This window comes from Gymnoscopelus braueri (assembly GCF_963280865.1).
Source record: "Gymnoscopelus braueri genome assembly, chromosome: 3".
Taxonomy (NCBI): Eukaryota; Metazoa; Chordata; class Actinopteri; order Myctophiformes; family Myctophidae; genus Gymnoscopelus; species Gymnoscopelus braueri.
In genome coordinates, this window is record NC_137612.1 from 46,420,000 (window position 1) to 46,447,358 (window position 27,359).

Genomic DNA, 27,359 nt, shown 5'->3' on the forward strand with positions numbered 1-27,359 from the left:
CTTCTCCAGTTTATATATACTGTAGATAAATAGATGTGTGCATACAATATTATGTATATAGTATGTATGTATATGTGTATATCTACTAGCCGTCTATGGCAGGGTCTGTGTGTATGTCTTGTCTGTGCGGAGCTAAATCTCGCAAAATGCTAGACCACTCATTGCCAGATTTCCTGCACACTGCCAGATGTCACAGGCTGGTCATATGACGTCCAAGATCCACATTGGAGCCACAGCGTCTCTAAGGCACCCATTTACAATCAATGAATCATTTCAACATTCAATTCAATAATTTAATGACTTTCTTGTTTTGTTGTTTTATAATTTTTTATATGAAACGATACGAAACATTGTATTTATTATTTAAATGTGACACCATTCATCAAGTGTAAAGAAATGTTCTGATATACAGGCATTACTGCATGCATCCTCATCCTTTTAAATTCATCTGGGATGGATTAACCTTTATTCAAATGCAGGTACAGTAGGCTGCCACAGTAAGGAGACCGCAGCTGTTCCCCTTTTAAAGCCAGCGCCGTTCGCCAGTGGTGGAATTGAACAGGTAACATCGTCCTGAAACTACATAGAACTACATTGTCCCGGGTGTTTGATTGCATCTGCTTCACTCTAACCATCACAATGCTTGCCGATTCTGGCCGATTCTACATCAGCAGTTCTCACACTTTCAAGATTTTTCAAAAATGTTCAAAAATAGCAGATGTACAAGCTCGCAGCGCGGCAAGAAGTGGCGCGCTGTGAGATTGTATATCTACTATTTTTTTAATAGCCAACACAAAAATCTAAAATGACACCGATAATTTCCCGGTTCTAATGAGTTAATATAAAAAACTAAATAATAATAACAAGATAATGTGATACCAATAAATAGGAACTTAAAGTATACTACATTGGTTCCATCGATCAAAGCTGGAACACAATTGATTGATTGATCATTAAAATAAACATCCTCTAAAAATGCACAAGGCCCCACCCATCTGTGTCAGATGGGTGGGGCGTGAACGCTTTCAAAATTTTTAAGTGGGCCCTAATCCAGATAAGGTTGCGAACCGTTGGTAGATACATCTATGGAATACAGAAACACTTACTTGGATCTTGTGCTTTCCCATCAAATCTCTGTAAGAATAGAAACAAATAGTCAATTTTACTATTTAGAGCTGAATTTATTTGCTGATAAATGTCCAGTTGACATTGGCCAACATACAGTACCATGAGGTCATCCTGGAGACTGACTTTGGACAGGCTGACAGCGCCATCTAGTGAATGCTATTGGAAGAAAGAAATGGGGTTAATGGTAGGAAAGAATGTACAGAGGCTTCTCAATAATCAGACTCAAACTTACTTGGTCATTCTCATGTTTGTTTCCAAGGGTATCCTTTTTGTTGCTTCCATCCCTGGTTAAATTATACAAATTCCCCAAAATATAAATCAAAGTCCAAGTGGAGGGTTATTATTATTGTACCAAATGCTACTAAACAAAACTCACATGTTGGATGGAAGATGTTTAGCAGGGTTCTCTTTCCCCCAGCCATATTTGCTGTGGATATTGAAAATGTGTAAATTCAGAATAAGTTATACAGTATATTATATAAGAGGGCCAACGGTGCCGGAGATTAGCTGCTCGCAGACAGATGGACACACGGACAGACGGACGGACGGACAGGGGGTAAAACATAGTCTCGGCCATGCCTTTCGGCCTGGCGGAGACAAATTTGCATACAAATTTATCAACAAACTATACTATTAAAACTGGTCAAAGATTAGCCAAATTGTTAAATAATATAAGAAAAACTTTTGGAAATAGCTGATCTACAAGCTCAAACTTTGTGTTGTGAGGCGTTGTGAGGTTGTAAATCGGCTATTTTCACAATATTTATCTGTGGAACCGAGTCAAACTAAATGTAATGCCTCAACTCCTACAATTCCAAGTGTTTGTCAGGGTGGGGGGTCTCCAGTTCAAATATGATTATTTTGGGGGTTGAAAAGGTTGAGAACCACTGCACTAGAAGACTATAAAGACTATCAATATATCCATCCATTGTATCTGTCTGTTGCTGTCTAGCCATCGATCTGGTGAGAATTGTGTTGGGAGTGATTTAACTTAAAGTAAGTGTACCGCAGGTGTTGTGCTGATATGGACCTCCCTGTCAGAATCCGACTCAGCCACACCCAATCAACCCAACCACCTCGCCTATGGTGCTCTAGCCCCATAGACATAAATATACATACTGTAGACGACACACTGGCCACTGGTTCATACAAGTATGTAAACACTATTGTGTTGAGGCAATTTGCCAGAAATCCTATATAAGTACCTGATGACAACCCGTTTTATTAACCTTTATTACTGTTACTATCAACATCAGATAAAGTATTTTGATATGAAAGCCCCCATTTAACCTGTAGTATCCTGTATCATAACATAACTACATGTCTGGTATTAGTAACAAACCAAACTCCTTGAAAATCCATTGAAAATTTAGCGAGTTATAATTGTTTTAATTTGCAGATAAGACCTCCTGCTTGCACCCACTCAACCTACTACTACACACTCCACCACCGCTTAGGTGGGACCCTCCAGGGATGTCTGTAAGTATATGAGTGGGCAAAGGGGAAGTAGGATTCTGTTGGGGAGTGGGAAAACGGTAAGCCACTCTACCCACCTGTGAGTGAGCGAAGGAGAGTCGAATTCTGGCAGGGAGTCACATCGTGGCTCGACACCGGCATACATTGTCACGAGCATCCAGTGTCAACCCACAAGCATAGCAGAAAGTCTTGCATACTGAAGCCAATCGCAAATCGTTGCAATCAGACCTCTATCTCTATATTTTAACTTTTTATGTTTCATCGTAAATTAATAACCTACTTTGTCATACTTCAGTGTCACACAAAAGTAGCGTTGAGCTTGTAGATCAGCTATTTTGTATTTTCGCTACTTTTGAAGTGGAAGTGAAAACGGTTAAGTGTGTCTGTGGGTTTTAGAAATATTGAACCAATGAAAAGCATAACAACAGCTTGTGACTAAATAACTATGTTGGCTCCACTGGATCACAGGGTCTTTTTTCCATTTCCTGAAAAGTAACGTAAGTAAAGTTTTGGTGTATGAATGTACATAGACAGACATACCGTTTCAGAATGGCCCATGTGATCAGACCCAGAGCAGTGAGGAGCAGCCCTGCAGTAAAAGTCATCATCACGACAAACAATGGATCAGGGTCCCAGTAATCAGACCTCACCGTCACCACCTGGGGAGCTTTAGTCTGAGGGATAAACAGTAGAGAGATGCTGTCAGCTCTAGAGTCAACTTGATCCCAACATAATGACAATAAAGTGTTAAAAACTGTATTGTACCAGTACCGGAAGTCTAGTCACCATCTCAATTCGTATAATTTAGTAAGAAGAAAACGCTTTTTCAGTTCCTTTGGCCATTTTTGTGTCCCCAGGTTCTCTCACTGTGACATAACACCATACACCAGGGATTCCAAACATGTGGGCCCGGGCCACTGGTGGGCAGTGAGGATATTGCAAGTGGGCCCCCGAATAATTGGCAAAACACTAAAATCTTAATGATAAAATAACATGAATATTAAAACATAAATGTAAATCACAGTATTTCTTCTCTAAAACCTTGAAAAATGACTTTTCATTTGGATACCAATACATAGGAATTTAAAGGAGTAGTTCACCCAAAGAATTACATATTTTCTATCAATTACACAGCCTATGAAGCCTTGAATTCATGGAGATTTTTTTGTTTTTGTCTCATTCCTACGGCAATAATTTCGATGACCAGCGGAGTGTCCTACTGACCAGCCACCTGGTCATCAAATTATTGGCTCAGGAATGTGACAAAAAAACTAAAAATCTCCATGAATTCAAGGTTTCATAGGGTGTGAATTGATAGAAAATAAGTACATTTTGGGGTGAACTACTCCTTTAAAGTATACTACATTGGTTCCATTGGTCCAAGCCGGAACACAGCCGATTGATCATTAAAATAAACATGCTCTGAAAATGCACGCGGCCCACCCAATTACACAGCCTATGAAGCCTTGAATTCATGGAGATTTTTTTGTTTTTGTCTCATTCCTACGGCAATAATTTCGATGACCAGCGGAGTGTCCTACTGACCAGCCACCTGGTCATCAAATTATTGGCTCAGGAATGTGACAAAAAAACTAAAAATCTCCATGAATTCAAGGTTTCATAGGGTGTGAATTGATAGAAAATAAGTACATTTTGGGGTGAACTACTCCTTTAGAGTATACTACATTGGTTCCATTGGTCCAAGCCGGAACACAGCCGATTGATCATTAAGATAAACATGCTCTGAAAATGCACGCGGCCCACCCAGCCGACCACTTAAACTTAAATGGTCAGATGGGTGGGCCGAGAACCACCTGCTGTACCGGCAGCTCTGTGTGTGTGTGAAAGCGATCTTACTGTAGTTGTAGTGGTGGTGGTTGGAGCAGTGGTGGTCCATGGGACCACGTAGATGTAGGCCACCGCTGTGGTTCGATGTCTGCCGTCGGAGACAGAGAATGTCACCTCAAACATCGTGCGGTCATACACGCCGTCCACCACGTAGGAGAAGACGTTCTTGGAGAACAGGGTCAGATCCGGGTCGACGTGGAAGCGATCGACTGCCGCGCCTGCATGTGTGACGAACCATTTCACAGGAGGCATGTAATATACTGTATACAGAAAGACTGAAACAGGAGATATACTGTAGCTTCCTGACCTACCCCATGGTTCTGGTTGACCGCTGGTTAACAGGGTTACTTGCTTACTTATTGTGACTTGTGTGATTTCTAGAAACAACTGTCTTCAACTGTTTTTTTTTGTTTTTTTCTCCCTAGTTTATTCATTGCCATTCACCCCATGTACAGTATATCAAAAGTAGCAGATCTAAAAGTTTTTAAAAAAGCACAAAAAAAGCAAAAGTAAAAGCAAAAAAAAGCAAAAGTAGCAGATCTACAAGCACAAAACGCGTCGCTTCGCGCCGCGTTTCGAGCTTGTAGATCTGCTACTTTTGATACTTTTGTGTGACGCTGTAGTATGATCAAGTACGGCATTAAAGGTAGGGTAAGCGATATTTTTTTGTAAAATTGTTTTTTGTTAAAAAGGCTAAAGTACTATATTCTGATAGTAATCATTGCTACAGAGCGTTTGTTCGATCACAGGGGTCTCTCCAGCTCTTTAGTAAACAGAGTATAGTACATTTTCAGGTAGGTGACAACATTTGAGCCAATCAGGAGAGAGCACTGAAAATGCATTTTCTGTTTAATAAAGAGCTGGAGAGACATGGGAGACTCCTTATATGGACAGGACACTCTATAGTAACGAGTACTATCAGAACATAGACTCATTTTGCAATTATTTGAATAATTGCAAATCACTTACCCTACCTTTAACTTACGAAAAAACACAAAAAGTTAATATGGAGATAAGAGGTCTACGATATACTGTATAGTCACTGTCAAATGCCAACCCATAGCTGACATGACTCCTCTCTGATTCACATGGAGTCACCTCACCAGCTGTGTCAGCAGGAGAGTGTAACGCGTGCAGAGGAACACACTATTCCCCCTGTTCCCTCCCAACCAAGCCATAGGGGTCTCTCTAGTGCAGCGACAGCAGTGTTGCCAGATGTATGATAATTATCGTATTTGTACGCTTTTTTTTTGCCTCTGTAAGATATGATTAATAATTCCCAAAAATACAAAATTCCCTGGCTGCTGATTTGGGATCCGGTTTAGCTTTTCAAAATAAGTCACTGAATCAATAAATCTGATCTGTACTTTTATTTGTGTAAGGTCCAGGAAGTTGCCAGGAAGTTTCCACACAGCATATGAGTTGTGTTTTTATCTCGTAGGAGCCTCAAACAAGGTTGTTTCTCATAATAGATAGAAAAAAAGATTTGTGAAATTACATATTTACACCTGTGATATATATATTTTTTGGCTGTGTACGATAGTTTTCTTTCAAATACGATTTATGTTAGCCTCCGATACGATAGCCTAATTAAAAATGTCCCTTCTGGCAACACTGAGCGACAGAGAACACCATACCCTGCCAGCTTCCCACTCGCAAAGCCGGAGGCACCGTGGAGGAATTGGAACCCCAGTCTCAACTAATGGCTTTTTTTCCACTACAAGAACTAAACCATTAACCGTGTCATGCCATGAATGTAACGTATTTCCACGGGTTCAGGATTCGTTTCCATACACTACACTACAGGCTACAGCTTGGTTTCAGAGAAGGTCCTCAGAACCTAATCTGGGCCCTGCTCAGGAGGTATAGTACTAACCCTGAATCTGGGTTTCAAATATCTAAAAAAATCTAAATAGCGGATCTACAAGCTCATAATGCATCGCTACATGACGCGTTGTGAGCTTGTAGATCTGATATTTTCTCTTTTCTCTTCTTAGATTTTTTTTACGTACTTCCCACTTCAGGGGCAGTTCTGGTTATAATGGAAACGTAAAAAAAAAAAAGAACTTCACTGGTTCTAGAGAGTTTCAGGTTATGCAAGATTCTGTGTTACCCTTCGTGGTTGAAAAGAACCATAAGTCGCCACAGCCCTGCACCACCTGTCCACCCACTAAAATGTTGTAATGCTTGCACACACACATCATCAGGTGACACACACCGTTGGTGATGGCAGCTGTGAGATCATCGTCACCATCTGCGTCGGTGCAGCTGAGTTGGAGGATGGCCAGCCTTTCAGACCGAGTGGAGAAGATGGTCGACTCATACGAGACGGGATCACACACCGGAGCATTGTCATTCACGTTCTAACAGACGAGCAAGAGACGGGGGTTTAAAATGATTACCTGCGTGTTTCATAACGTCAGTGGTTCTCAATTTTTTTAATTTCAAGGACCCCTATAACTCTGTACAAATGGAACCAAATGGACCATTTGTAGACGCTCAGAGTTACGGACCTGTAAGGGTCCATTTGGAACCCCCTCAAGGAACCCTGAGGGTCACTGGTTGCATTCCACTTTGAGAAATACTGCATGTATATGTATCATACATTTTTCTTTATCGGTACTCGCCTTCTTACAATGGCTTGAATCTGCATTTCATTCCAAATTCTTATACAGTATTGACCATACATGCATGTATCTCCGGAAATTGGAACTTCCCCCAAGATTCTATTCCTGACCTCAACATGTATGATGATGTTCGCCAATCCCGTCTTCCGGTTGGTCTTGTCCACATCCTGGTCGTAGTCCTCTGCCTGCACCCTCACCACGTGTGTCCGTTGAAGCTCGAAGTCCAGCTCTGTGTTCAGATACAGCTGCCCTGCAGACGGGGGAAAAGAAGAAACCATTTGCCTGTTGAAGTGACAAGAGTGAAACCCATGAAATAGTGTGACATGTTAGATCAGTGGTTCAGGGGTCCTTGGGGGAGGAGGAGGGGGGTTCCAGGGGGTCCCCAGCAATAATTGTAACCACTTTATCCATATTTTACACGTTGGCTATTCAAAAATAGCAGATATACAAGCTCACAGCACGTCACTTCGTGACGCACTGCGAGCTTGTACATCTGCTATTTTTTAAATGTTTTTTAACAAAAATTTGAAAAGTATCAAAAACACAAAATCTTCTCTTCTGGGGGTCCCTGGCTGGCACAGAACATTTCCAGATGGGAGTCTACTTTAGTTACATGTACATTTGGGGGTCCTTGACATGAAACGGTTTGAGAAGCACTGATGTGGATGATCTTACCAGTGTCAGGATCAACAGTAAACCTGCTGTTCTCTGAGAGGATGGAGTAACGTATGTTGTCAAAGGGCCAGTCTGCGTCTCTGGCCACCAGGACCCCCACAGCAGACCCGGGCCGGGTGTCTTCTGGAACCCAGAGCTCCAGTGGAGCCATGAACACCGGCTCAAACTCATTCACTGGAGTCACTGTCACCAGAACACGTATCTGGGCTGGACACACACAAACACAATCTTTTTCTTTTTTTTCAACAATGCTCAGGTAAGGTCAGAGTCCAGGAATTTCACTGCCTGCTATATGCTCTCCCTGCTGTTGTGAATGTAGCAATATATGGCCATGAATCTTTAAAGCAGCACTATGTAACTTATTTTTTATGAATAAAATGTAATTTTGTCCAATCTGTAAAGAGTATGTTAATACAATATAACTTATAACAATATAACAATTGGGGTGGTTGTATTTTGTCTCCCTGCTCTTCTATTGACACATTTAGATCCTGTGTCTAGGTGAGACGAATTTGGTTAAAGAATTTTGACCTGACGGTCATGATTCAATTGAGCCCCTGAGCAAGGAGGATAAATCAGCACTTGCGCAGAAACCCGGGTTCAAATCCGGGGTAGAAGTGGAAAGTTACATAGTGCAGCTTTAATACACACACGTGTGTGTGCGACACTGCCACACACACTGCCACACACACTCACAAATATATATCTTTTGGGGGATAAGTATATTTTAGGTATGTTCATTCTACAATTTGACGCCATTAAAGTTGTTGATTGCATAAAGCACAATACTGGACCAATCTGCACACTAACATGTGCGTGGGGGTGTTCCTGCGTCAATGGCCAAGATTGTGTCTTCGTACTGGAAGCCGTTTGAGGCCATCTCCTCTGTGTCATAGTCCAGCGTGTTGTTTACCTGTAAGAAAGAGGAACCGTTGCAACAATCTGAATTATGACTCAATTAAAGGAGTAGTTCATCCAAATAATGACTCATTTTCTATCAATCACACACCCCATGAAGCCTTGAATTCATGGAGAACAGCGGAGTACTTAATTGAGTCTCAATTGAGTCTCTTACTGACCAGCCACCCGGTCATTGAACTATTCGCTCAGGAGTCCGACAAAAACTAAAAAATCTCCATGAATTCAAGGCTTCATGCGGTGTGTAATTTATAGAAAATAAGTATTTTTTTGGGTGAACTACTGCTTTAATCTGAAATTATGCTGAATTTCATTGAATGCTGTCTCTCGTGGTCACCTGGAGCTGTCCATCTTTGACCCGGAACTTGATGAATGATAGGCCGTTGTCGATCATGCTTACAGAGACACTGTTGTTGCTGGCATCCATATCGAGACACGTCAGAGTGCCCAGGTTTGAGCCCACCGCGGTGGTCTCGGGGACCACCAGCCTGTGATAGAACCACAAGACAGAAAGGTCAAAGGCGGCCTGACATGACCTGCGTATCGCAGACACCGGCTGCCTCAGAAGGACATTAGGCCATGTTATGCCATGTTAAGTCCATATATCGTCTCTGTTGGGTGGTGGAAACCTCATCCAAAAACGTACTTTTCAGGATTCAAGTTAAAAAACAGGAAAAGTAGCAGATCTACAAGCTCGAACTCGAGCTTGCAGATCAGCTACTTTTGATACTTTTGTGTGATGCTGTAGTATGATCAAGTAGGGCGCTAATTTACGAAAAAACACAAAAAGTTAGAATATGGAGATGAAAGCTTCTGCCCGACAGCAACGATATAATCCAGCTACAGCACAAGAGAAGAACTCATTTACAGTAACGACACATTCTCTCAGTCAAAGCACGATGCAGAGCAGTTGACAGTTCTTTATTAGGCGGTGAAAGGTCTCATCATTCACCACTATATGCCCCAATCCGACAATGTCACTGGGCCAGGACTCTACAGCATATCAAGTAGTTACTTCAGAAGCTGTGCGTGGTGAAACATCAAAGATGGAACTGCTATAAAGCGGCACGCCTCTGCCTAATGACGAGCATTAAAGCTCATTTATATGCCAGAGTGCAATGGTGTCACTTTGCCAAAAAGAACTGAATGTCAAGCTATGCTGCACATGAAACTTTATAGTGTCTCTTTATGCCTCTTCATTCACCCAGACTCGCTGCTCAGTCAGTAGACACTAAGCTGACCATAACAGTAATCAAGGATGTGTTTTTGAGAAGCCTTGAGAGAGTCTATATTTTGCACATAGTGTTGTAGCGTATTAAGATACCTGCTGTATAATAACCACTTAAGCCCAATTTCACAAAATCACACTGCGACCCGTTGTGAGCTTGTAGATTGGCTATTTTCGCTGTTTTGGAAAACAATTTAAAATGTTGCCAATGTTTTGCACATTTTACAATGGTGATGCCTGTAGGACAAACCTTTATGGTCAATTGGAGAACTCGGAGGCGGAATTAAATCAGTATATCCCGCCTTGTGTGCTAAAGGAATGGACATCTGTGTGAAGATTGAAATGACGAATTGTTTTATTGAGCACTTTCTGTCCTCCGGCTCCTTCTTCTTTTTTTTTCTTTTTTTCTTTCTTTCTTTTTCCTCTCTTGTTTTTCAAGATTGGTATTTTTTCTCTCATTCATTCTGTTTACAATGCGGGAGGAACTCAAAGCCCATAAACCCTGAAAGCAAGCCAGCCTAGATTATCCTCATCCCAGTTTTCTGAAATAGGCAGCCAATTCTTTAGCTAAGCAATTATTTATATTCTCAATTTGACTCTCAAATTGAATGAAATCCCCCCCAGTAGTTGTGAAACTTTTGCTGTGCATAATTTAGACATTTGGTGGGTGCATTGTGCCGCAAACTATTACGTTCTGAAGCAGTTTTCTTGGGCAGAGCTCCCTTGAAGTAGTAATAGTACTATAAAACACTGGTACATCTAATGAGGAGTAACACTGCAAAAAGGAATGTTTGTTTAACTCTTGACAGTTAAACGAACAGAGAGTCATGTCAGATTTGCAGTGAAGGAATACTTGCAATGTCATTTAGCGCAGGGGTCTTCAGCGTTTTTCAGGCCAAGGACCCCTTAGCCGAGAGAGAGATGAAGCAGGGACCCCCACTACATATTGTATAAGATTGTGTTGCAGTTTAAACTTTTTCATAGATTACATACATTGCCTCATAGACTTGTTGACAGCACTGTCGTCAGTGTAAACTTGACCTTTGGCTCTGTACTTGGTCTGTTCATTTTTCCTTCTACACCAAACCTCTACGCCAAAAATAGCCGATCTACAAGCTCTCTGCGAGGCGTTGTAGAGCTTGTAGATCTGTTATTTTCGGCCAATGTTCTCCTCAGAATAGGATTGCTAGAGTTAAGTGATTCATGTAAAAAAAAAACATCCTATCACACAAAGATTTGTAGTAACTCTGAGGACCCCCTAGGCGTCCCGGACCCCCTGTTGAAGACCCCTGATTTAGTGCATTCATCTTACACAAACACAGGCGGGGAGCAGAATGGTGGATACTCGTTAACGTCCAGGACAGTGACGTTGACAGTGGCGGTGCCAGTGCGTTCCTCTGCCAGGCTGAATGCCCTCACCAGCAGGACACTGTGAGCCACGGCCCCGTCTGCCTCTAGATCCAGATTATAGGCCGTCCTGATCACTCCGTCCTCTGATGAGAGAGCACGGGAGACTAGATTTGATCCAGTTTAAGTGTATACAGGGAATCTGCACATGTCTAAAGTTACAATTTAATGACTTTTAAGACCTTTTTAATACCAAATTGGCCAAAGTGTCAAATATTGCGTAAGAAAGAGGCAAACATTGTGAAAATAGACGATCTACAACTCACAATGCCTTCCAGTGCGAGGCGTTGTGAGCTTGTAGATCGGCTATTCTCACAATATCCATCAGTAACCGAGTCAAACTAAATGTAAAGCCTACAATTCCAAGTGCTTGTCAGGGTGGGGGGTCCCCAGTTCAAATATGATTATTTTTGAGGTATGTGACCTGAAAAGTTTGGGAACCCTTATACTATAGTCTATAGGGTTAAAGTGGTTAAACAGAGTTTGATGCTATATTAACTAAGTTTGCTGGGGACCCTCTGGAACCCCCTCTAGGACCCCTGGGGGTCCCTGCCTGGACCCCACTTTGTTCATGTGCTGACGGGAGTTTCATACATGGTATCTCTTGTCAAAGCACTGAAATAATTGTGAGCACTTAAACCACGCCAGGTTTAATAGTACTGTATACTGAATCTACAAGCTCACAACGCATGGTGCTGCGACACCATGTGGTGCCTTGTGAGCTTGTAGATATCAGAGCTTCTGATATTTTCGCTGAATGTTCGCCCCAAAATATTACTCGGAAAGATCTCAAAGTAGAATGTAGCATGAGTCAGGCCTAACCTTTCCGTATCTTGAAAGGTGGGTAGTCACTCACAAAGGTGTAACGCACATCAGGGAGGGAGACATTGGCCCTTACGGCAGCTACAAAGGACTCAGGTCCCTGGTTCTCAAAGATGGATACACTCTGGAAACCTTGACTGAAAAACATAGATCCATTGATTCCTCTATTTTTGTAGCTCATATTTACATCCTATACGTCATAAACTTCTGGTTTAATGGATGTAATGTATTTGCACTTCTATCTGCATCAAGACATAAAATGATGGCGATGATCGATAATAGAAAGTAATGGTATACCGTCTATGTCGGGTGGAAACCTCATATGTCCAAAACTGTTACTTTTCAGGATTCAAATTCAAAAGTAGCAAAATCAGCAGATCTACAAGCTCAAAACGCGTCGTTTCGCGCTTGTGGATCTGCTCCTTTTGATGCTTTTATGTGACACATGATCAAAGGCAATAATTTACAAAAAAAAACATTTAGAATATGGAGATGAGAGGTTTCTGCCCGACAGTAACCAACCATATGTTTGTTGTACTTACACAAAGTCCAGAGGACGGTTGTATACTTTCAGAACCTGGATTCTGACCGTTCCAGTGCAGTTGGCACCTTGTCTGTCTCTCACAGCCACATCCACCTCAAACTTCTGTAATACAGCATTACTGAAGCAGTGTATTACTCTAAACACAGACACGTACGCAGTTTTGAGACAAAACTGCCCTCAACAGCAACCGATCGTACCTTTGGTCCATTGTGGTAATCAAAAGGCTCACTGGATGTAAGTGTGCCACCTCCATCAATATGAAATCTACCACTTGAGGATCCAGGACGTACCTGGGTGATAGAGAACTACGGCACAGACATACAATACAATCAGGAAGTTATCAACCTGTCACAAGTGATATATGGATGTGCTGTAGAGGTGCAAACTAATCAATTTAATCAATTATGAAATAGAATGATTTTAATAAACTAATCGATTTGCAAAAAAATAAATTCACATGAACTTGTAGATTGGTGTCATATCTTACTATTATTTTGCACAACAAGATGTAAAATAGGGCTCAATCGGTTAATCAGACTTATCGATACAAAAAAATCTATTTGAATTTCTTTCACGTTGATTCATTGATATATAAAAGACATAAAAGAAAATATAAAAAAAAAACATTCTCAATTATTTGATTAATAAAAAAGTAATCGATAGAATAACGGCTAATGCAATAATGGATAGTTGTAGCCCTTATGTGCTGTGTGACAGATTACTGAGGTAGTGTCGTTGTGGTCAGGGTCCGAGGCCAGTATGGTGTAGATGGACACTGGAGCTGGGAAAACCTCTGGAACACGGACAGTAGCTCCTGAAAACAAACACCTACTATATCACCTGATTCGGATTGCTATCATATGGTTGCGGTTGCGGTTGCATAACGTAAGATATTGTCGTGCTCCTGGGTGTAGAGGAGTGGGTAATGACGGCCTCGACAAGGATTCTTCAGTTTAGCATGACTGCACTCAGGTCAGTCAGTCCATACAGACTTCACAACACACAATAAGTTGTCTGATCACTTGGTCACAACAATTATGGTCATTAAAGGCACTTTAGCTCAGGCACAGAACGGGAGACTGTATCCGTCCATGCAGTGAGCTCGAGTACCTGATTACAAGTAATTTAGGAAGTGAAGTGTCCACCTCTCTTTATAAACTTCCCACACAGAACGTCCCACAGCCAATGAGAATGTGAGAACATTCACATCCTCCCAAACTAGGGGATAACTCAAATCTTTAGGTAACACAGTCTCATGCTACACACACCACAGATCGTCACAGCACAAGGTGTCACAAAGCTGTACTGCTCCATCACAACAATATATATACTTGTTGCTGGGTCTAATGAGAATCAGATGTGTGTATTTTACCTGTTAACTGGAACAGAGGGTCACACTGTGGGGGCTCATTCACGTCCATCACTCTGATGTGGAGGGTTTGCTCTATGATGAAGCCAGTCGCATTGATGAGTTGCAAACACACAGTATACAAGCTGACCCTCTCATAGTCCAGAGAGCCATTCTGTATTATCTATAAAGACATCAGCGAACCTTATATCAACTAACAATATTCTCCAGAGCTCCGTAAACATTATTCAAGTGGTCTGTCATCAGATTAGCAAAATGCAGTGGTGGAAGAAAGTAACTAAGTACATGTACTCAAGTACTGTCCTTAAGTAAAGTTTTGACTTTACTGGAGTATTTCCAATGTTCTATACTTTTACTTCTACTCCACTACATCTCAGAGGCAAATATTGTACTTTTACTCCACTACAAGTATTGAAAACTTTAGTTACTAGTTACTTTGTAGATTTTGATTATCATTACAAAACATACATTAACCACTTCAGCCCTATATACATTTTGGCCATTTGAAAATAGCTGTGAGCTTGTAGATCTGCTATTTTCAAATGATTTTTATACATTTTATACTCAAGTACATTTTGGAATTCCAGACTTTTACTTTTAAGTAGTTCTACATTGCAGTTTTACTTGAGAAAAAATTATTAAGTACTTTTTCCACCACTGGCAAAATGATGGCCCTTGTCACCTGGACATCGAAGGTGCCAACGGCAGGTGCAGGCGTGACAACAGGGGCCTCGAGCAGGTCCTCGTGTGGGGTTACGGAGAAGATGCGGACGTCAGGCTTGAGGCTGAAGTTCCCCACCTGGAATTCTGCCAACACATTCCTGGGACGAACATCCTCCAGCACTGACACGGAGTCAGGAAGGCCGATGAACTCTGGAGACACAGAATGTTACAGCGTTTTGGTGACCTTAGCACAGCTGCTGGCCTTGCAAGGTCACAGGTCAGTTCTTCTCCACAACGCCATGGTTGGATGCCTGCCCGGTACCTATGTTCCCTCAAACTTAACCTTAACCACTTAAACCCCAGCATCCGTATTGTGGGGAAAGCTTTCGCTGGAAATAGCAGATCTACAAGCTCACAACAGTTGTGAGCTTGTAGATCTGCCATTTCTAGCGAAAGCTGGAACAGAAACTCCTGTTCTGTGTAGCAAACTGTCTGTGCAAGATATGTCTGCCTCTGCACACTACACTAGCAGTTCCTCCAGAGGGCGCTCTTAGTGTGTTGCTGGACAACTCTCCCACATCCACTTTTGCAATTAGTCACATAGAGGTACAAACTAAACCATTAGGTAAAAGGATTTCATCACAGTTCAAAACATATGTAATTGCATGACTCAAAGCAATTCCGGCTTATTGTCTGTGCCTCCCTCCTACACACATGGCCACACGCACACAGCAGACAGGCACCAAGAGGATTAATCATCATTCAATTAAACCAATCGTCTATATTATCTTTATGCTCTGGGTTAGTATGACTTACACAGGTTACTTTGATTGTTATATGAGAATGAGCAACTCTACCCTGTGGCCCAGACCCTGAGAACTATTACTCAAATAGGTGATAAATCACTGTGAAAGACCATTTTTGGACCTACACATTTATGTCTTTATTTTTAGAGCAATGATAATATATACGCCTACCGATAGAAGCCCAGAAATAACCCCTCACACAGTCTATTCAGTGTTTCCCAAACAGTGGGTCGGGACCCATATTTGGGAATATTATTTCCTACTTCTTTATTATTATTTCAAAAGATTTTTTTTAAATCCCACTTTTTCATAAATAAAGAAAAAACTGCTAACATTTTTTAAAACAATTTCATCAATAGAATAAAAAAGTCTAAGGAATTCCACAAATTAAAAATTAATTAATTAATTAAGGAGTAGTGAAAATAGCTGATCTACAAGCTCACAACACGTCGCATCACAACGTATTGTGAGCTTGTGTAGATCGGCTATTTTCACTAGTCTGGGTCCCAGGGAGACATCAAATTTCTCGTCTGGGTCTCAAGCTACAAAGTTTGGGAACCACTGGTCTGTACATAACCAACTATAGATTCTCTGTAGAATAATGGTTCTCAAACTTTTTGATGTCAAGGACCCCCAAATTGATACTTAGTAGCCCACGGACCCCCATTTGAAAAGATATGCCAAGGACCCCCATAAGAGATTTTTTTTACGGCTCTAGCAGTGATTCTCAAACATTTTAATTTCAAAGACCACGAGTTTGACATGCATTCGGCATGGACCCACATTTAATGGCGTTTCTATCTCTGGGACCCCAATTTATATTGTAAAATCTATGTTAATTTAACTCTGAGAGTGTACAAATGGAACCAAATGGATCCATTTGTACACTCTGAGTGACAGACTCATAAGGGTCCATTTGGTTCCTACTATCATTCTGCTGGGGACCCCCTGGAAATCACTCAAGGACCCATGGGGGTCCCCAGACCCCAGGTGATGATTATGTAAAACACAGGTCCACTTTCGCACTCTTAACACTCTGATGAGCTGTAAGAAGGGTTAGTTACATTACATCTTGTATATTGGTTTGATTGATTAAATACTTTATTAACAGTTGCAAATAGTACAGTGGTACGATATTACAATGATTGCTAAAAGGATAACACAAAAAGCCCTATAGGGGCTTGTTTCCTTTGGGTGTATGGTCAATTAAAGATGCACTCACCAGCAGAGACGTTGCAAACTAAATATGGCAGGAGCAGGAGAATGAAGATGAAACCCATAGTTAGAGGTTGAGATACATCTAATCAGATCATCATTCTATCTTAGACTGTCTGGATGTAAGAAGACTTTATGATATAGAGGTGTGTGTTCTTCTGTGTGTATCCTAACCTTGGTTACCTGGGTATCTATTGCCTGGATAACCATCAACACATCCTTGCAGGACAAACCATGACCACATCAGCTCTGCCTGATCTTGTGATATTTATGGTTCTTATGTTAAGGAAAACAGATAACAGTGTATATACAGCAGTTTAACACTTCATTTATAGGCCTAGTCAAAAAGAACAGATCTGCAAGCTCACAACGTGTCTCATAGCAACGCACCTTGAGTCAAGCTCAAAGCACAATCCCACTTTGGTAGGTTTGGGTTGTGTAGTTACCTTACCATGATGTAACTCCTATTGGTGAGATATATTAAATAGTTGCTCTGTTGATTAGAAATTGATAATCCAAAATATGATCCCCATTGTCTTTCATTGCATGGTGAAAATGGGTCTCAAAGTCACACTATTGGGATTTCCAGCACATAAACAAAGCATGACAAAACATGGTACTTTTTCAATTTCCTGCTGATTTTATCATTCTGAATCCAGATCCACGGATCCAATCCGGATCATCTTCCTAATTCAAATTGCAACTATTGAAGATATCTCATCAATATTTGGAGCTATACATCATGGCAAGGTAACTACACAACCCAAGTGTGATTGTGCTTTAAGGAGAGTAGGCAAAACACATATGAACATAGAATAATTCAGTGTCTTTATGTGCCATAACATCAGATACCGTTATATATCTGAAAGGCAAAACTGCTCAGAAAAAAAGTGGTCCCAACCCCCTTTTCCATCTCTCCTGTAATGACTTAATGCACTGTGGAGTGGCCACATACAGGCAGCAGCTATTCTGAAGGGTATGGGCTGCCATTGACATTCATTAAAATCCAAGTCATTACAGATGTGCTGTAGTGCTTTGTGGAGGGGCAGGGTACCATCCTTAATGGACCCCTCCCCCCTTTATACTAGTAAATGGCCAGCTCTACTGTTGTTCTGCATTAGTAGACAGACAGACAGACAGACAGGCAGACAGACAGACAGTCTAGACAGACAAAGAGACAAAGAGACAGGCAGAGACAGACAGACAGACAGACAGACAGACAGACAGACAGACAGACAGACAGACAGACAGACAGACAGACAGACAGAGATATATTAGATTAGATTAGATTAATAGATAGATAGATAAGATAGATATAAACAGACATATAAACAGACAGACAGACAGACAAGACAGTCTGTCTATTAGAGATAGATAGATAGATAGATAGATAGATAGATAGATAGATAGATAGATAGATAGATAGATAGATAGATAGATAGATAGATAGATAGATAGATAGTACCAAAGGAGTAAAGTTGCTAAAAGGACACGTTTGGACTTGAACAACATGCCATCAAAGTTTGATTAGTCTCCTTGTTGTGAACACAAGCCTTCACCTTGGCCCATCACATTTACATAATAAAGCTCCATTGACAGATTTAATGGGATGGGTGACTTGTTGTCAAACAATGACCTCCTCCCTCAATAGCCCAATTAGGACCCTGATGTGTGAATGGGTGTGGAAACTGTAGCCGCCTAGTCGAAAATAATATATACAATTAAAATGAGTTGTCAAAATAACATAAATAACTCCTTGCTATATCATGTGCTAAATTCACAGACGTGAATCAGATTAATAAGCATTGTCTAGCCCTCAGGTTCTCAACATAGGGTCCACATAATTGGGGTTCCAGTGGGTCCTCTTCAAAATGATTAAATGACAATGTACATTTATTCAAGTAGCCTACTGTACGCTACTTAACGACAATTTTGAGGTACTTTTACTTTACTTGAGTATGTCCAAACTACTACACTACACCTACTTTTTACTCTACACTACAATTATTTGATCATTTAATTACAAGTTATTTTGCAGATTTAGATTAGCCCATTACAAAGCAAGCACATGACCAATTATCAATTACCAATACCAATTAAAGGCTAACAATTCAAAAATATCCAATCTACAAGCTCACAACATGTTGCAATGTGTTGTGAGCTGGAAGATTTGAGGACTTTCAAAATATTTTGACACATTTAGGCTAGCTTGGGGTCCCAGAGATAAATCCAATGGGGGTCCGTAAAGGGATATCTCACTTTAAAACAATTCTGGGGTCATTCTAACCTCTACTCTTGCTTTTGTGTGCACCCCAGACAGTTTTTAAGTTGCTTGATTCAATATTCAGATATTTGGTTCATTTTAGCAGACACGCCCCCTCCTATTGTAACTTAACCATTACCATTACCCATTGTAACTTATCTGCAGTTTATGTTAGATTAATTGAAAACAAACTTTATGGTTGTGGTGTCTGATATTGTCCTTCTAATGCGTGAGGGGCCGTGTTTTTATTTTATTTATTAGTAGCCTATTTAAAAAAACAGCAACAACAAGTTTGAAGTTACAATGGGTTAATATGAGATATATTAATATTGAATCAAGGAACTTAAAAACGGTCTGGGGTGCACACAAAATCCCCCCAAAAAAAATGACCCCAGAAGAGAAGTGTTTTAAAGTTTAAAAGATTGAGAATCACTTCCAGCCTACATGTGTGGCTACATGCATTTACACAGATGAGATGTGCAGATGAGCGCCCCCTGCATACTGAGCTTGGATTGGCTGCTTCAGACACACGCCGTTCTAACAGAGTTGCCAGGTTAAAAGTGAGAAATAAGCAACCGGGTCTATAAAAACAAACCCAAAAGAAGCGACTGGGCTACGGTGATTTGAAAATAGCCTGATATTTAAAAAAGAATTTTTGGAAATGTTTAAAAACGTTTTAACAACACAAATCTTGTATGGGGTCCCCTGGCATAACATATTTTCAGATGGGGGTCTGTGGACAAATACATATACATTTGGGGGTCCTTACCTTGACATGAAAATGTTTAAGAACCGTCTGGTTTAAACAACCTTATGAAACAAGCCCAAATAATAAGCAACTTAACACATTAGAAACAAGCTAAAAAAAACGCAACCAGACAATATTCTACAAGCAACATTACAGAAAAAGAATGTCGCTTATAATAACCCGACATGGCAACCCTGCTGGCTGTCTAGCGGCCGCTGTATAAAGAGAGCGCATGGACCAGATCTTCACTTCATTCAGTCAGATCATCATATCATTGTATGGACTGAGTTTCTGTCTGTCCTGAAGGTTGGATGCGAAACACCACCGAAGGGTTAAGAAGAAGATCTTTTTACTGGACAATTAGACTCATGACTTCAATTGGATACAAGGATTAACAACATATAATGTGAGTGTTGCAGCTTTACTTGGCTGACTTTTTATCTATGTATTATTACTCATACGGAATGTAGGCTACATCGGCTGCGCCTGTTTATTCGACTTTAAAAGTATTAACAGTAGTTTTCATTATTTTGTTTTTGCAGAGAGTGTCCCTTGTTGCAGATGATCGAGAAAGACATGGTAAGTTCAATATCCTCATGAATCAAATGATCAGTTTGAACGAAACGCACCATATCAGCTCATTATTGTTAAGTCTACAATAGTCTGCAACAGATTGTTCCTAACTGGAATCATTGATGGAGAAACTCTCAGTTTATGATATTATGGATACAGTGGGGTGATGATAGGGATCTCTGCTGCTGCTACCCTCCGAGGCTCCCACATAATGAGCACATCTGCCTGTGTTAACATGGTGCATGGCTGGCAGGCAGGCAGCTGAACGGGCAGTGATGTCCCAACGTCTCTGCAGGCTGCAGAGCCGTTGGGACATCATGGGACTTCACATCATGTTCAGTGGTGGAAAAAGTACTCGCATGTTTTTACTCAAGTAAAAGTATCAATACTGTTATGTAGAAATACTCTGTTACAAGTAAAAGTCCAGAATTCAAAATGTACTTGAGTAAAAGTACAAAAGTATCAAAATATACTTAAAGTACAAAAAGTAAAAGTACCAATTATCCAGAATGTCCCATTTCACTAGCTTTCAAATGTATACAAATCTTGAAAATTGCAGATCTACAAGCTCACAATGCCTCGCCATGCGATGCGTTGTGAGCTTGTAGATCTGCGATTTTCAAATAGGCAATGTTTAACTTAAGTGGTTAATGTATGTTTTGTAATTATAATAATAATTGCAGTGGAGTAAAAAGTACAATATTTGACTGAGATATAGTGGAGTAGAAGTAAAAGTATTGAAAATTGGAAATACTCCAGTAAAGTACAGTACTTGAGTAAATGTACTTAGTTACTTTCCACCACTGCATAATCATGCACACTGTGATGGCAGCAAAGGCTGCTTACAGATCATGCATGTAGCCTGCTACATTGATCATTGCCGTCCAGCCTTATTTAAACAACGGTGGACCATTTGTGTGACAAGTTTCTTGCCTAGTGTTGTGCCACACGATTCGGTGTACATTCTCAAGTTCCCGCAACTTCTAGCACAGTAATAATAACTGCAAACAAAGGCAGGAGGTCTTGGGACAGGGTCAAATGCTTGGACAGATAGCGAAGAAGACAGGTCATGCCGGTTCAGAGGTTAGCATCCTGGTGGTGAATGGGGTTATAGAGCTTTGCATTTATGCACTGCTGTACACATGAATGTGTCATCTCTGGTCCCAGACATGAACCTGGGAACTGTGATAGGACATTCTGTAGTGTGTGTACGTCCTCCACTGTTTATCTTTACATTTCTCACCTCTTTGTTAGCTCAGTCTCTTTCTGGGTGTGTGTGTGTGTGGGGGGGGGGGGGGGTAGTATAGTGCTGTCTGCAAACAATAAGTGTCAAAAGGCCAGAGTGAGACATTCAAAAATAAGCAACATCTTAAGGTTTTTGTTTTTGAGTTATAGTTCCATAACGGTTCACTCTAATAGCTCACCATTCCAAACAGAGCTCGGTTGATGTTTACATGGAGTGTATCCCATTCTCTCCTGTTTCTCTCAGCGCACAGTGCACACACGCTGTTACCTGATCTGTTATTCCTGTGTTTGATTTTGAGCGTAAACCAACGGTTCTCACTGGTTGCTTCTGACCAATCAGCGTGGGATCCTGTGAGTCAGAGGCAGAGGAAATGGGAGAATTATGTTCTTTAGTGTGTGTCGCTGCTGAAGTCTCTCCAGTCCTCTCACACACTGTAGAATCCTTTACTTCTGTGTTCTGCATACACTATGGTGAAAGTGTGAGAACATCTGTAGCCTGTAGTGTTGACAGTTGTCTCATATCTGATTAGATGAAGTTGTGTGCGTACGTGGTTTACGCTTGTGGTCTAGTAAATGAACTGGCAGATAAATTAGCCCACTTTATGTGTGTCTAGTAGAGTTGTGCATCCGTTTTCTAATAGTTGTTTTGTGTTCTGTGAGATTATAATGGGGATAAATGGTGAAACCTGACAGCCCAAAATACTTTCTGCAAGTTGGAGCCTGCAGCCTGTGATAATGCACAACATTTAGTGCACTGTAGTTAATGGAGCCGTTTATTACAACATGTTTTGTATTCACCATCGTACGTGACTGACTGCTAATGATTCTTATCTCCTCTTTCTCACAGCTCTGTCTGCGTGACTCCGGGGACTGTCTGAGGGGGCAGATGCACCATATGATGCGGTCGCTGCAGGACCTGAAGCAGCTACGGAGAATGTGTCCGCCGTCCAAACAACCCCCTGCCGCCGTTGTTACCGGCGGCGGCGGCCCGCTTCCGGCCCTGGCGGCCCAGCGTTCCGCGGTGGCCCGCGCTTGCCAGCAGCGAGCGTTGCAACGGGAGCGTGCCACGCGCCTGCGCATGTCGGACTCCAGCACGGCCAGCACCTACTACGACTCCGCCTGCTGTCTGGTCAGTCCTCTGGAGGAGGAGGACGACGAGACGGTCAGCGAGCTGGGCGGCGGGGGCTTCAGGCTGAGCCTGGGCTCTCCCAGCAGCGAGAAGAGTCTGGAATTCGACTCGGGCTACTCCGAGGCCTCGTGGCAGGACGAGGCGGTGGTGTTGAGGAGGACCAGGAACGTGCGGGTTTCTGCCTCCGCCTGCCTCCGGACAAACAGGGCCTCTAGTGGACGCGTTAGGCCCAAATCCACCTCGGACGCCTGTCTGGAGAGGTGGACGTCGTTTGAGGTCAGCGACCCGGAGGACTGGACTACGGCGCTGTTGACCAGAGGGCGCAACCGCCAGCCTCTGGTATTGGGGGACAACAGCTTCGCTGACCTCATACAGAACTGGATGGACCTGCCGGATTTCCCTGAGACCACCGAACTGAAGCCCGCGTCTGGCTCCAGACTCGCGAGGGGCTTCTTCGTCAACATGAGGAGGAAACTAGCAGGGATATCCAAGAGCATGGAGGGCAGAGTGAGGATGAGGAGCACAGACTCTTCTCGCGCTGCCAGGACTGCCAATGCCCCGAAGCGCCTGTCCTGTCCAGTCGGGGTGCAGCAGCCGCCGCCTCGTGCCCCCTTTTTCCACCAGTCCCACACAGCTCTCCATACGCTGGACACAACAGACTTTTACCAATTCACGGCCCTCATGAAGTCAGGCAGCCGACAGCCTATAATCTGTAATGACATTATTGGATACATCTAAAACATTGGTTGCCTTGTATAGAAGTTTTTTTTTTTACAGGATGAACAATCCTCCAGAGTCACTTTATTTTTTATATGACTTGCATTATCACTATTGTGCATTGGCAAATAAGCTATTGACAAATAAAACATGGTTGCATTATTTAAGACTCTACGTACTTCTTGCATTGTTTGCATTATATAAGTCTTGGACAAGACAGTGTTTCTGGTGTGTTTGCTAGAAATTCTGCATGAGAAGAGAAACCTGGGAAACATCTAGTCAGCAACGGTCTTTCAGAATGATGTGGCTGTACTTCTCAGGGCCCCTGGAGTATAAATACAGTTCATCACTGTTAGGCAGTATCTCCTCATTGCCAGAGAGACATCAAAGGATGCATTCACTGACTCCGCAGAGAGGCCACAAAACGTATAATTATAAGCAGGCCACTCAGGAAAGTGAAACATGTGTAGTGTAAATGCTGTATTGTAAAAAGATAAAGTGATGAACTTCCTAATACAATATGCATAGTTGGAAGTTTTTCCATTGCATTTGAGTCGGTCGAGTCCGGCACTTAATGTACTCCGGCCATTTTGCACCACACTCGATTTGAGGTTAAACACTATAGGACATATTGTTCTGTCAAACTTCTATTCCAGCCCCTCCATGGTGGGTCAGGGTGAATCCCCAGTAGAGTCAGGAAAGAGCACAATGTAACTTGTTTACAGGCCAGCATCAGAGGCTGTATCAACACTGAGCTGTGTGCCTGATAAGATAATCCCTGATTGTGTCTCAACACAACGATGTGAAGAGAAGTTAGGAGCAGCCGGGCGCAGATGGACCAGAAGTTTACTCAACTCTCATGCTTTATGAAGCACGACCTCTCACTAACAGCCCACCGCCTCATTTAACCCGCCCCGCTTTCCCCATTCTTATTTTGGTCTCAGGTGCTGATGTCAACTCATGCACACACATCGGCTAATGGAGGGAGTCATTTGTTGTGTGCGCACGACGAGTAAAATAAACCAAAACACTCAAGACGGGTTGCCGTGGGGTGAACTCTGCATGGGGTTGAGCTAATGATTGCTTTATCTATGCCTGTCTAATTTGTCCATGATTTAAGATTAGGAGTGCAATAGAGCTGAGAAGTAATGAGGTAAGAAGGTTTTTTTTTCCTCCAGAGAATCTCCCATGCTCCCATGGTCGCTTCGCGGCAGGCAGCCTCACCAATCATCGGGGATATGAAGGGCGTTGGGGATTAGAGAAGAGAGATGGCTCTTACTGAGAGTGTCATTTGTCTTAGCCTGTTTATCTAGGTCTATACTGGTGGAATGTCACTGCAACCTTTGGGCCAGCTGGGATAGAACCAACTCTATCTGGACACTGCTGAAATGTTCCCACTGCAGAGAAACTGATGATGCCATGACTCATGAACAATAATAATCACACTTTGCAAAGACTGGGCTATACATGGATGAGATGATGTCATTTAAAAAAGACTCCCACTCAGGAGTTTGTGACTTTAATCGCTGACTTTACTTTTTTTTCCTGAATTTGCATGTTTCTAATGGTCTGTAGCAGGTTAAGTGAATCTATATCATCTCTCCTGGTTGATTGAGGAAAGAAACGCACATTCAGTACATACATACAGTCCCCCAAAAGTATGTTAGTCTTCAACATGCATGTTTATGAGGGAATCCATTCATGTACACATGTTGAGAGTGTATGTCAGCATTGTTTCAATAGTAGTAGTAAAAGGAGCAGCACTTCACACGTGGGAAATGGCTTTGTCCTTGAAATGAAAGTGATACAGGAAACAATAGAAAGTATGTCCACAGTCACTGCTCACAAGGCACAATGAAATATATTTATCTTATATGAACTCTCAACCAGGTGTGCTTAATGATGCTTCTTTGCACTCAGGGGACCATGACCTTTATTGTTTTTTTATTGAACGCTCAGCAAGACCACAGGTTTAAAAAGACTGTTGTCATTAACAACATGGAATTAGTTTGCTGATTAAAATAAAAACATCAACATATATTTTTTTAAATGAACAAACAATTCAAAATGGACCAAGACCAAGAATAATCTCCAGAAGGAAATATAAAACTCTGGAACATAATCAATATGGGCTGCATTGTCTGTATTATACTATTCACCACAAAGTGGTTAAAATTCAGTACTCCCTTTTAGTGATAAAGGGAAGAAGACCCCTGCATTATAATCTAATCATTATAGTCTAATCAGTAATCAAGCATGGGATTAGAGCTATATTCCCGATGATCTAGTTATCACTGAGTTGCTAATGAGTACATAAAGTCATTAGAATAGTACTGCACAGTGGGTGGGCGGAGTTAAGTGTCTAAAGGTGTCTTTCAAAGTGTGAAGGACTTCTAGAGAGGCAAAGATCGGCCCTTATGACCAATGTGAGATACATCAACACAACAGTAGCAGCATTATAGAACATGACCCAAAACACATGTACTGAATCCCAGTGTGAGTAAACAATTTAAAGTTGTAGACAGATGACAACCAAATCTCCTAATTAAGAGGGGTGATGAGGAATTAAAGACGGGTTTTCGCCACCTCACTCGTAGCTGTAGGGTCCTACTGTGAGCATAAACCCATTACTTCATGCCCACTAATCTGTCAACCCCATCACCCACATAGTAATTATCTCTTTGGCAAACAAAAGGAAATTGTCCATGTGTTAAAGCTTGGCATGCCCTTCTAAACTGTGTTGAAAGAAGGAAGCTCCAATTAGGCCTTCTACAGCTGATTGTGACGCCTTCTGTGGTGAAATACACTGGTTAAAAATAAATGTGCATAATAGACTGGCAAAAAATTAGAAGTGAAATACGTGTGACCAGGAGAAAAGAGAGAGAGCAACTTATATAGACATCATGTAAGTCAGTGGTTTTTTCGTGTCAAGGACCCCAAAATTGACACTTATTAGCCTGCGGACCCCCATTTCAAAAGATATGCCAGGGACCCCCATAAGAGAAGACCTTTACAGCAGTGATTCTCAAAAAAAATAATTTCAAGGACCCCCAGTTTGACATGCATTAGACTACGGACCCTCATTTAATGGCATTTCTATCTCTGGGACCCTAATTAATATTGTAAAATCAATGTTAATTTAACTCTGAGAGTGTACAAATGGAACCAAATGGACCCGTTAGGGTCCATTTGTACACTCTCAGAGTTACAGACACATAAGACCCTTATGATAAGGGTCCTTTTGGTTCCTAAATATCTATCATTTAGCTGGAGACCCCCTGGAACCCCCTCAAGGACCACTGGTGGTCCCCGGACCACTGGTTGAGAACCACTGATGTAAGTTAACAAACTGTGCTGAGAAGTGGAAGGCCGGCAGAAGTGAGAAAGTGTGTGACCTTTAGCAGCCACCTGGGGCATCTCTCCAGGAGCGTTTTGGCTGTTCAGAAGAACCTTCCCTGCGCTCTCGTGGAATTGGGGGGTGGTTCATGTGATCAAGGAACTTACATAATGCTTCTTCTAGAGCTTCCATAGGAAGTGTTTCAACAGAAGATCTTGTGATTTTCATTCCGCTTCCCTAATAACAAGAGGGGAAAACTGTGATTCCATACAACAAACACGCTTTTGTGTCTCTTGTTTGGGGGGGGGCGTACATTGGAAGCTGCTGACTCTGATTACGTAGAGCCCTGATTGATTGTACACACATTATGGAAGACTGTCACCTGGAAGTGGGGTTAAACGACATCACATGGTCATGACCGCTTCATCACAAGACAAAACTGAGCCTGAGAGTTCAGTGATTCTTCAGAGGAATGTAGTATTTAGCCATTCAGAGGAAGGAGAAAGTGAGTGAATGGAACATGCTGTGACATGTCTGTAAGTCTGCCTCCATCAGCTGAAGTAGGACAAATAAATCAATAAATAATGCATGTATTTGATGCCCCTCACCCACCCACCCACC

At 41.8% G+C, this 27,359-nt stretch overlaps 2 protein-coding genes across 2 annotated transcripts; one reads left to right on the plus strand and one right to left on the minus strand.

Moving 5' to 3' along the window:
- Positions 1-523: 523 nt before the first annotated feature.
- Positions 524-16,791, minus strand: LOC308081997 (cadherin-related family member 4-like; the record flags this gene model as incomplete). Its single annotated transcript, XM_080423607.1, has 19 exons — positions 524-579; positions 1,107-1,134; positions 1,228-1,284; positions 2,682-2,709; positions 3,145-3,278; positions 4,462-4,670; positions 6,671-6,815; positions 7,190-7,329; positions 7,755-7,961; positions 8,565-8,667; positions 9,010-9,160; positions 11,213-11,393; positions 12,130-12,266; positions 12,672-12,775; positions 12,871-12,978; positions 13,396-13,466; positions 14,046-14,205; positions 14,725-14,915; positions 16,734-16,791. The coding sequence occupies 19 exons, from the start codon at positions 16,789-16,791 to the stop codon at positions 524-526; spliced, it is 2,268 nt and encodes a 755-aa protein (XP_080279733.1).
- A 3,214-nt stretch (positions 16,792-20,005) lies between these two features.
- LOC308082410 (PAK4-inhibitor inka2-like) lies at positions 20,006-23,557 on the plus strand. Its single transcript, XM_080424148.1, has 3 exons — positions 20,006-20,143; positions 20,280-20,316; positions 22,403-23,557. Exons 2-3 carry the CDS (start codon positions 20,299-20,301, stop codon positions 23,420-23,422), a joined length of 1,038 nt encoding a protein of 345 aa, XP_080280274.1. The 5' UTR covers positions 20,006-20,143; positions 20,280-20,298; the 3' UTR covers positions 23,423-23,557.
- Positions 23,558-27,359: the final 3,802 nt, after the last annotated feature.